This window comes from Gossypium hirsutum, chromosome D11, assembly GCF_007990345.1.
Source record: "Gossypium hirsutum isolate 1008001.06 chromosome D11, Gossypium_hirsutum_v2.1, whole genome shotgun sequence".
NCBI lineage: Eukaryota > Viridiplantae > Streptophyta > Magnoliopsida > Malvales > Malvaceae > Gossypium > Gossypium hirsutum.
Window position 1 is genome coordinate 22,429,326 of NC_053447.1, and position 11,613 is coordinate 22,440,938.

At 33.0% G+C, this 11,613-nt stretch overlaps 1 protein-coding gene across 2 annotated transcripts; it reads right to left on the minus strand.

The window, feature by feature from the left end:
* Positions 1-6,623: 6,623 nt before the first annotated feature.
* LOC107913064 (sulfite exporter TauE/SafE family protein 3) lies at positions 6,624-10,508 on the minus strand. 2 transcript variants are annotated; one of them, XM_016841509.2, is made up of 12 exons: positions 10,025-10,508; positions 9,699-9,858; positions 9,256-9,456; positions 8,871-8,935; positions 8,739-8,778; positions 8,510-8,571; positions 8,324-8,410; positions 8,136-8,186; positions 7,643-7,864; positions 7,405-7,498; positions 7,141-7,281; positions 6,624-7,018 (listed from the first exon to the last, which is right to left on the minus strand). In XM_016841509.2, exons 1-12 carry the CDS (start codon positions 10,229-10,231, stop codon positions 6,939-6,941), a joined length of 1,410 nt encoding a protein of 469 aa, XP_016696998.2. In that variant the 5' UTR covers positions 10,232-10,508; the 3' UTR covers positions 6,624-6,938. The 2 variants fall into 2 exon arrangements, with proteins under 2 accessions (XP_016696998.2, XP_040962434.1); XM_041106500.1 differs by having other exon boundaries at positions 9,699-9,877.
* Between the last annotated feature and the right edge of the window lie 1,105 nt (positions 10,509-11,613).

Below are 11,613 nucleotides of genomic sequence, written 5' to 3' on the forward strand. Positions count from 1 at the left end.
GTTTGTGAACATAAATGAATTGAATAAAGCTTTGTTCGTGTTTAAGATATTTAATAAACAAGCTTCAAAATATTGTTCATGTTTTTTTATTTAGCTTAATAAACCAACATAAACTAAATTGTTCATGAACTATTTATTAAACACTTTGTTCATTTACAACCCTAAATGCAAGAATTAATTTTAAAATGTTGCATTCTTAAATATAGAATCTTGAGAAGATTGCTTGCAACCAATAAGCAAAAAGGTAGTTTGGATTATGTTTAGCGATTGAAACTACAAAATAGGGTTTATGTTGTTCTAATTGAAGAAACTGTGAATCTATATTATAAGACAAAGGTTAAGAAAGTGACCCTCTCATAGCTGAACAATGCATACTACTACTAATAATTTTTTGATTTATGGGTATATGATTTTGATATCGAGTTACATAAAGATTTTTTGTGATTCATTATTGTAACTATGAACGTGTGGTAATTTCTTATACTATGCTTAAATATTTGTGAAAAATCATGCTTGAACATGTATGGGATTTCTTAATAATTGATGAATCTAACCATCTATGATCCTTGTGAAAAACATTTACGTTTGGAGAGGTAAATTTGACCATGTTAGTTACTAATTAAGATGTTGATATTGCAATTTTTGTTAGTAAAGGGTAATATGACGTAATTTAAATATTGTATTAATAAGCTTCTTTATTTTGTTTGTATTTTTTTCTAATGTTTGATATAACATCTAATAAAATAAAAGTTAATTAAATTAAAAATAAATGATATAAAATCTAATTAAATAAAAAACGTTATAATACAAAATAAAAAAAAGTAAAATCTATATAATCATTTAAGGTGTTGGGGCAAATGCCTTCCATACCTTGAAGGTCTAAAATTACTAGATTCTATTGTAGTTCTGGCTGCACTAGAGCTTTATCCTCATATTGATCTTCATATTGAGGTAGCAAGTTTGATGGACTTACTTGTCGAGCCAATGGGATAAAAGCAACTTGAGGAGTTTGTCGATGATAAATGATGTAATTGATAGAGGGGATAAGGTTTTGACGAGCTCCTTATATTCATCAACATCTAAATAAAATCAGGTTATATACTTGAAATATCCATTGTTGGCGTTCTTACCGGGGAACGGGTCACCGCCAAACTAATATGATTATGCAATTGCATGTTCAGTTTAGGTAGGATGGGTAGGTTCGATATGTACTTGTTGTTGATTTCTTCGTCGATGAATCTATAGTATGTGTTGTTGCATGAACTGAAGATACTAATATTCCTTAACAAAATACTCTTTACCTTAATTTATACTATTCTTAGCATGCCGCTAGTGATGTGAAATTATTTTTCAAGATTGGGGAACTTTTAATGATATGTTTAAGACTTGTGTCCCTATAATCAATCCACTATTAATGCTGAGTAGGCTAATAAGTGTTGTTCTTCCCACGCAAATCAATGGTATGAAGCCTATTGAGGTTCATCAATTCCCTTAGAATCTCTTGGATCATCTTGAATTGTTATAAAATCCAATGAGTTTGATGTCATTTGATGATGGGGAAGCATATAAGTATCATGCACAAGTTAAATATCTAAAAGTGGTTAGGTGCTTCCGTTGGTAGTATTGCAACAGTCACTATCAACATATACGTCACCCACACAAACCTCAAACAATTAAAATAAATACAATATGAACAAAATATATCAAGTATCATATAATTTTACCTCCTCACAAGAGAGAAAGTTTTTGGTGTATTAATTAGGGGTGCTAACAACAAAAACTAATATCACCCCTCACTTATAAAGTAAAACATGACCATTTATTTGTTTGATTTCCATTTGGGTTGCCTTACAAAAGGCCTTATAGAACAATACCAAAGCTGCTAACCTCAAATTGTATTTTTCAAGCGTTTCAATATTCGCTATCTGTTGGAGATTAACTTATGTAAGCAACAGACAAGTAAAATAGAGAAGATCAAACACACAAATATTTACGTGGAAAACTCCTCCAAAGAGGATAAAAACCACAGGAAAATGAGACTTCGACTTTTCACTAAATGAGTAACCAAACGAGAGTACAATATGGAGAAAATAAAACCTAAATGTACAAAACGTATATTACCCAAACCTTGAAAATAAAGCCTTAACTCTTAGAAAGAAAAACCCTAACTCTCATAGAGTTCTCTCAAAAGGGGTATACAATTCTCTCCTTAGTTACTAGGAAACTCATACCAAAACTCATCTGCGACTACATCTTATCGCTCCCAAAAGAAAAGCCCTTGCTGATTGGAATATCAGAACAGGGATACAATGACCCCCTTTAAATAGGCTAAGATTACAGTTATAATCATGCTAAAATATCATTGGAATAATTAGAGTTCGACTGGGAGAAGAAGTTTTGCTTGTTGTCTGAAACACGACTGCCAAATAGGAGAATATGTTGTGACGTGCCATCTTTTCTCGTCACGATGTCGATGCCGCATTTGCTTGAGGTTTTCATCGAGTCGTCCTGATGAGCCCTACCTGCTCGTCACGACGCCAGGCCTGTTTTGGCCTTTCTTTGGTTGTTCGTTAATTATTTTCTTAAGAGCCTACAAACTTTTTGATAAATATGAGGCACACCCCACACTATTAGTGGGATATATATGCAATGAACATTATTTCCTAACTTGTTTGGAATCAACAGTCCTCTGATCATTTAGAGAATAAGAGTTTTAACTTGTGAGTGCATGTTCCAAATTCAAATTATTCGACAAAACCTTGAATGTCCCCTACAACCATGCCATGTTCACCCGCACGCCTTCAATATCTTTTTTCTTGGTAAATGTGCCTAACAACGCAAATAGGTATGCCTTCATCAAGAATGAACTTCTGTTGTTAACACGCCATTCTCGATTGGATGACCTTTCAATAACACTACATGTTCTATTTTTATCGTACATCCACTACATGAAAAATGAAAAGTGTGGGTCTTGGGTTTCCATCATTTACCTAGATCGACAATAAACTCCAATATCATAGGAACTTGTTGATTTGAGTAACTATATGTAAATAAGCATCTTATAAGTTAGGGATGATTTGAGTGTTTGGTACATCAGAATTCAAATTTTGGTGGTAACAAAACACTTGATCTGTTTCTACCTAATTTAGCAATGTTGTCGCAATAGATCTATATCATTCTTGAAATCTCAAGGAAGCCATTTAAAGTTGAGAATTTTTATAAAGAGTTTAGGTTTAAGTAGGTAGAGTTTAAGGTTAACATAATGAGTAGGGATAAAGCAACATTTAATTTTTAAATTTAGCAACTTTTCTCAACTTGGTCCCTATACTTTCCTTTGGTCAACATTAGTCATTGAACTCAAATTTCGTCAAACAAATTTGTCCCTTTTTAACACCATTAAAAAATAATGACGTGGCATCATCACTTTATTTTTTTTAAATATATAAAAATCTAAAAAAACTAAAAATATAAAATCATAAAAAAGTTATGAATATTATAAAAATGTAGAATTTATAAAAAATATAAATTTTATAAAAAAAATTACTAAAGAATGCATGTTTAGGATGAATCTCGATAAATAGATGTCGAAGCTTATTTAATTCAGGACAATCATTTGTCCAGGTTCATATTATAGGTGATTTTTTTAACAATTATACATTTTTATAGTTTCAAAATAAAATTTCAAGTTTAGATTTTTTTTAGAATTTTGAAGGGATAAACTTGGACATACACTTGTTTAGATTCATTTTAGACATGTATTTTTAATAACTTTTACGGTTTTTAATTACTTTCATAAGTTCTTAGAATTTTTAATATATTTAATTTTTATAGAGTTTCCTATATTTTTTTTATAAATTTCTAATATTTAATATATTTTTAAATTTGTATAAATTTCCTATAATTCTTTTTATAATTTTATGTTTTTGTTATAAGTTTAATAAGTTTATATATTTTTAAATAATCTAATTGGCGACGTGATACTTTATCAAAATGCTACATCATCACCTATTAATGATGTTAGAAAGGAGGAGTAAATTATCTGACGAAATCCAAATTTAGGGATTAATGTGGATACAAAAATTTAAGAGCTAAATTAAAAAAAAATAATCTAGTTTGAGACTAAATATTGCTTATTGCCTAAGGTTTATAATAAGAATTTAAGACTATCTGTCATCATCAACTGTTTCTTGAAAAATCTAATGTGAACTACAACTTCCACTTCTGAGGTAATACCACAATCATTGAGAAGGATAGAAAGCCTTAGCTTAGTTTGTTGACTCTAATATACTTCCAAAACAAAAAGAATGTCATATTATTAGGAAAATAAAATTTGGAACCAACTTTAGATATGGTGTATTCATATATAGTTTTCCCATACTTAATAGTATCTGTTTGAGAATCTCGAGGAGAATTTTTTTGACTAACACAAAAAAGAAGAAGAAAATGAGAAATTGGGGTCCATAAATATGCATGCTTGAAGTAAGCGGCAGTAGAAACCTTCAATCCTCCGCTTCAATTGTAGATGATTGTGATTGTGAGAAGGAGCTCAATGATTGCCCACGCCCTGGGTGGAGCCAATAACGTGGCTTCTTCACCGTGCTTAAGGAATCATCATACATTTTCATTTACCACTACTTTCTGGTTTTTTTTTTTGTTGTTGAAGGTGGCGTTTTTCTGTTTAGGTTCGAGATAATATTTAGGTAAATTTTTTTTAATAATGTTGACTCTAATTTGAATTTGATTCAAATGCAAATTGTTCACTTTTATGGAGAAATATAATAGTAAAATGGTAGCAAAACAAGCAGCAAATAGCAGTAAAAAAAATAGTGAAAAGTATTTAGACAACTTCGAGCCGTTTGGGCAAAAAAAATCTTACCCAAAGCTCAGGCTGTTTGGAAAACGAATCTTATTTTTTGTTGAAATCTATTTTTCGGGTCTATATTTTTATCTAAACTCTCCCACTTTTCGGGTGAGCCTTTTGGCCTAAGCAGGTGATCTGACTCATGATAAGGTCTATTTAATAGTCAGTGAGTGGTGACCGGAAAAGAAAAAATTGCATAATTAAGTGACCATTTTATAACTTTTCATAATTGCGTGACTACTAGTGTAATTTACCTTATATTTTTACTAATCTGATTTAAGCCCCCAAAAAAAGCATATTTGTTTTAACATTCAAATTATTATAGAAATAAGGATAAAATATAGACATTTCAAATTTTTTTAATCACATGTATACTCATCGATTATATTATTCTGAGGGTATGATAATAAAAATATGTTTACTTTACAAAGTAAATTATATTATTTTAAGAATGTTTTGGTCATTTTATATCTTTTTATATAAAAAGAAATATAAATCCACATAATAAAATTTGATCTCATACCTCTATAAATTTTAGTATTTATACTTTACAAATCAACTGAAATTACATTAATTTTTTATAGATATACTTATTTTGTAATTCTATCTTTCACCCATCGAAATATGCTAAGTATTAGATAATAGATTGACCACTTTAATGGAAAGTTTGAAAGAGGAGTGATTTATAAGATGGATCATGTATCGAATTGAAGCATCAAGTCATCATATTCATGAAGCCTACCAAAATTAAAGTATGAGAACAAGTCGAAAAAGAAGCCATAGATTTTATTTTTCTTTTCCATTACTGATGACCTTTGAGCTTGATTTTGAGTTACTTTAAAAAAAACTTCAGAGTATATAAAAAGTATTCAAGTTCAAAGTTAAAAAATATAAATAACTAAAAAGGGGGAAAATGGGATGCAGTATGAACCTTTGCCCATTTGGAAAACCATAATGGCACACGATCTAGCTTTTGCTTTCGGCTTAGTTGAATCTTCAATGAATGGTTGTCAAATTATATACTTAATCAAGACTTTGGACAATACAAATATTTTCTACATTAATGCTGAAAGATTCGGACAATCATTTTCTTGGTTTTAAAAAAAATGCATGCATCCTTTCTTCTTGCCATGCCAAATATACACTTCATGCCAATAGCATGCTTTTGTAAAGGTACTTTGCAGGGCCACTATACTTTCTGCCATATGCCATGAACCAGTGTTAGTCCGGTCGCCGATATTTGCAACCATTAACTATAGTGAGTTTAGGGAGGTCAACCAGAAAAAAAGTTGGAAAGTAATGATATTCTAACCAAACAAAAGGGGGTTCTATCATGAAACCAGAGACACATAAAATTGATGGACACAAGAATTAAATATCAGCATTGTTCATAGCCAACTAGCAGACAAGAAAGAAGCCCCAACCCCAACATTCCTTTAGAATGCATGTGTTGGAGGGCCATATGCTCATTAATTAACAGCAATCATGCCTTTTCTTGTCACCCATTACCATCACTTAATTTTATTCTCTTACTTTTTCTCCTTTCCTCATTATCATCGTTAGCTTGAGCCATATTTAAGGTGAGCCAACAGAAATGGTCCCTTATAGGGGACAATGACAGTATGTATTTGTTAACTGAAAAATTACGCAAACAAGCAAAACACATTGTTGCTCTGTACTTGCTACGCTTCCCAATATTGGTTTTAATGTGAGATTGAATGCAAACATGAAAACAAACAGCAAATTAAATCACAGTTTAAAGTTCATCAAAGATTGAAAGCCCTGACATCTTATGTTATTCAGCCAAAAGGGTTATTAGTTCTTACACATTTGTCTAATAAACAGTTTCTATTTAACTAGGAACCATAGTAAAATAAGATGCCTGGGAAGATGAAAAAAGGAAACACAGAAAGAAGCTCAGCTGGAGAGGTTTTTGCAAACAATGGACCAGAAATGAATGTTCAGCAACATATATAAGCCCGAATCTTTCAAGTGAAAATAATTGACCAAATAGTTGACTCTGGATGTATCTGATCTCTGCTTGAGAGATTCGACCTGTAATAGGGGTAAACAGAACTCAAGCCTTGCAAAGGTTCTCGAATCCCATATATTCTTTGTTCGCTAGCTTTTTTACCATATCAGCAATTCCAACTCCACCTGTAACATTAAGGAAATTGTGGTGAGCTTCTGAGCATTTTGAGAAGTTCAAATTTAAGTGACTTGCTTTTCAAGTTAACATAACTATAAGAGGTATAGGAAGCATGAAAGTGTGTTGTTACCTAAACTGATTGCGCTGATAAAGATTGTCAAAGCTAGTATGAAGATTATTATCGATGCTCTTCCGATGACTGCAATGATCCTTCTGACCACATGCTGGCCAGCAATGGCAGCGATTGTTGCTACTAGGACAAAATAAGCAGCTGCACGGGATGTAACAAAGTAACCATAAGGCTGATGAAGTTAGCAGTCAAAGTTTAGATGTTTCTATAATGGCTACCAATTGATTCTAATAGTAAATAATTACTGTCATTGCAACTTAGTACCATATGGGACTGGGAAACGATCGAGAAGATAATATTGTACAACTGACATCGAAGATGAAAACACCATAGAAAACGTTGATGTTGCACTAGCTACCTGCAGAAGCAAATCAGTTCCATCAAACTCGGTAATTTGTGGGATCCTCACAGATACAAAAAGGTTGTCATCGGTTCGATAATGATAGAGAGACATTGCTTCTTCAGTTTATGATTTAGGTTAAGTAATTCTAGGTAAGCATACCTGTGGAGGTATCCCCAGTTCCAGGAATAAAGGACCCAAGATGAAGCCACCTCCTAGTCCTAGCAGCCCTCCTACCATACCAGCTATTATGCCACAGGAACAGTAAAGAAGAATCTGATGCATCTTCCAGTTTGTGATTTCCTTTCCTTTGGATGCAATCACTCTGGTTCCTTTGCATAAGCATATGGCTTCAAAGATTGTCACAGAGGCAGCAATGGGTATCTATAGACAAAAAGGAAACACTCTAGTTGAAGAGATTTTAAGCCCCAAGTAACCCTTAATTAGATCTCCATTATCTAAGATACAAGTTTCTTTCTTGCTTTCAGATTAAAAGGATTGGACATGATTTTGCTTTCTCTCATTAGCTAAATCTTCAAGAGACCAACCTTAAAAAACAGTAGATATATTTGAAGTCTGATTAAACTTTTATCGATCCATTATCTTCTACTGTCTAGATTCTAGGGAGTTTCTATGTAGAATTTCTAGTTTCTACCTGCAAGGAGGTCACAATCCAGTACATGACTGAGCAAGTTGGAAGATATTCCTGCAATCACAAACATTTGGATGACAATTAGCAAACACATGAATGACTTACCATGAAAATGTTCTTTGATAATATTGGACCATGAAAAGATTTATGATCATATGGAACCTTGGAAAGAACCGACCATATTACCATACCTTAATGATCTGCACAATAAGAAAACCAATCCATACATACACGAGCGACGATAACTCTTTCCAGTATATGTTTTGTAGGAGGGGAACCTGAATTGGATGATCACAATAATATTCAATAATAACAAAGACATTATGAATAAAATTAAGAGTACTACTTCTTGTATGAAAACTTGTTCTTCAACTCACTTCATCTTCTGTCTGGTTGCCAGGGCCACTAGGTAATGGTTTATAATCTTGAGAAGCTCCATCTGCAGTTCTCGAGTTTAGCACAAGCCGTTTGCAATATTTCAATTACCAAAATGATTTTTTTCTTTCAGTAAACCTCTATTAAATGTAATTAACAAACTTTCATTTGAATCTTAGTCTATTTCCTTTTAATGGCAATAAGTCATTTCAAATTTGGTTATGCACTCACCAGCTGGTTTGGACTCTTCTGATTCCACCTTGGCAGCTTCCTGAAAATAGAAATCTCAAAATCCCCATTAATAATCTTTATGCCAAAAGGAAGAAATCCATGGAAAACTTAAGAAAAATTGGAAAGTTTTACCTTTTTCATCCTTGTCTCTTTCTTCCATGTGTCTATACCTTTGAATAAGGCTTTCGTTGATGTACCTGCCATTGACAAATATAAGCACCCATATCAGAGAAAAGTAAACCTTGTTACAAAGATTATGAACTTGTGAAAGAAAAGAGATAATATATGTTCCTAGCTGGATTGTCATATTCCTTGTTTGATGTACTAAGATTTAAACCTGGATCCTGCCTAATGCCATCTATTTCCCCATTGGATATGTTGTTTACATTGTTAAAGCTCTGATAGATAAAAAAATTCCTTATGATTTCATTTGTTCGAAAACTGTGTTCATGCACATTGGACTTTCATTATTGATCCTTACGTTATTGAGATATGAATTTGTAAAGAGAGAAAATACCAATGAAGAGAATGATAAGCAGAACCGTGACCATCCAATCAGCAAACATGACATTAAGGGCAACTCCAATGCTGATTCCAAGCATAAGCATGGGCTGAAATAGCAATGCCAAGTCATAATCTATGAGAGGCATTTCCAGTGTTGGGTGCCTAAGTCTCAGGTTATAGTATACAGTTGATCCAGCTGCACCCATGATCATACCTGCAACCGAAAGAAAAGTTCGTTGTTATCCGTACACATGATAACTACAGATTATACGAAACATTCAGAGGATTCTTCAAATATCAGATTAGCCCAAAAGCATCCAGCTAACCGATGTTACTTATGTTTATGTTATGGCCATGCTTGTATGCATTCTTGCATGTATCTATGGTATGTTCCATGAAAAAAAAATATTTCTAGGAAAACAGGATTATAACATGATCAGCAATGGTGAAACTCACACTTGGAAATGGCTGTGGAAGACTTGGGGTCAAAACCTATTATGAGACTGAGCATCGGAACGAAAATCCCACCACCGCCAACGCCACCGACACTACCCAACGCTGCACCAAGGAATCCAACAATTGATCCTACAACTATTTTCCAACCAAACTTCATCTCCTGCTCCATCAATGACCAACTTTCAATACCAAAATAAACAAACATTAAACAGGAATGACTTTAAAAAGATTGCTAAAATGTTCCAATCACCATCAGCTGGTGCAAAAGCCAATGCATTGATTGCAGAAAAAAGTTTAGAAAAGCTAAACAAGCCTAACTGACTCACCGGCCAGACGGGTTCATAGGCAGACTTCCCATCTTGCCAGAGGAAGTTGGCAACTCTAACAAAAAGTCCCTGTGTTTCCTCGTTTTCTTGGTTCCTTTTGTGCTTCAGTTGTCTCTCAGCAATGCCCACATCGCTCATAACAAGAACCAGAAAGAGAATCCATGCTACCATTGCCAAGCCTCTCAGGTTTACCTGAATGCCACCCATTTTTGGCTAATGCCCTGAATTATATTAGCAAAGAGGGAGAGAGATTCTATGACAAAAGAAAAAAACTTTTACAGGCTTGAAGCTTAATCAATTCTCTTCCTGTTTCCTCTTTGCTATCAATTCAGTAGCATTCAAATCGAAGAAATAGTGAGTTCACTCCTATAGTAACTTCCTAATGTCTATATTTATAAATCTCTCTATTGTACGTTCGACCACAGGGTCCAATGACACAGTTCATTTTTTTTCAAAGCCCTGTTTTCCCATAAAAAGAACAGTGAATACAAATTAAAAAATAATTTATTTATTTTCAGACAATAAACATTCTGTGTTTATACCATGTTTTAGGATCAACTGATTGTCCCCTTCTGGAATCTGTACTGGTTTTTTAACCGTTTCATCTCTTTAGAAGGTTCCAAACTTTTTACGAAAAAAAAACATCCCATTCATTAAACAAATTACATAATGGGTTTCTAATAATTGCTAAAAAAATTTTACCATATCTGACGCTGATAAAATGAATTTGGCATGAGCAACTGAGAGAGCCCAGACCTTGAGTTTTTAATGTTTCTGTGTTCTTTTTAATCAATTAACATCACTTGTTTTTAGCAAATTTCAAGGTTATTCTGACAGTGATGATCTAGGCTAATCCAAATCAGATCCTTTCAGTGCACATTTTATGGGGCAATGGAAGCTTCATGGCTGCTTCCAAACTTATCGGATAAAAAATAATTAACAAAAAAATAATGGTTAACAGTTAACAGAAGTATCAAACTCATCCCAAATGTTTTAAGGTTTGTGATTGTCCTTTCAATAATTTCATTTCTAAAATTTCAACCCGAGTATCTCTAATATTCCAACCTATGTAACAATTGTTCCATCATCCCAAATCTATTACTATTACTCTTATTTATGCATAAATAATGAGTTGCAGAAATCCCATTGGCTATCAAAAACATTAGACAAATCAAGGTTCCTTCCCTGGTTCCATGGTTCATTTACATCTATTGCCCTGAGATTTCCTTTTTATGATACAGTGGTTTGTTAAGTGAGGCAATCAAATGATGGAAACTAATTAAAAGCTGATAAGCGAAAGCAAAGGCAAGTAAGTGACAAAGGAAGGAAACTTCCCAGAAGTTTACAGACATTTTAGTACGAACCAACCAATTAGCAAACCTGAATGTTATATGGTAAAAGGAATAATGTGTGTTCGAGGACTCCTTATTTTTAATGCTAGTTTACGGCAAAGCCATGAAACTTCATAGCTACTACAATCCATCTTTGCCTTTATTATCCTACAAATAAAAGCATTTCCTTATTTTAGTTTTATTATATTGTATCCCATGTCTTTTTGCTTCTCTTGGAATTTTCTTACTTTTTCTTGT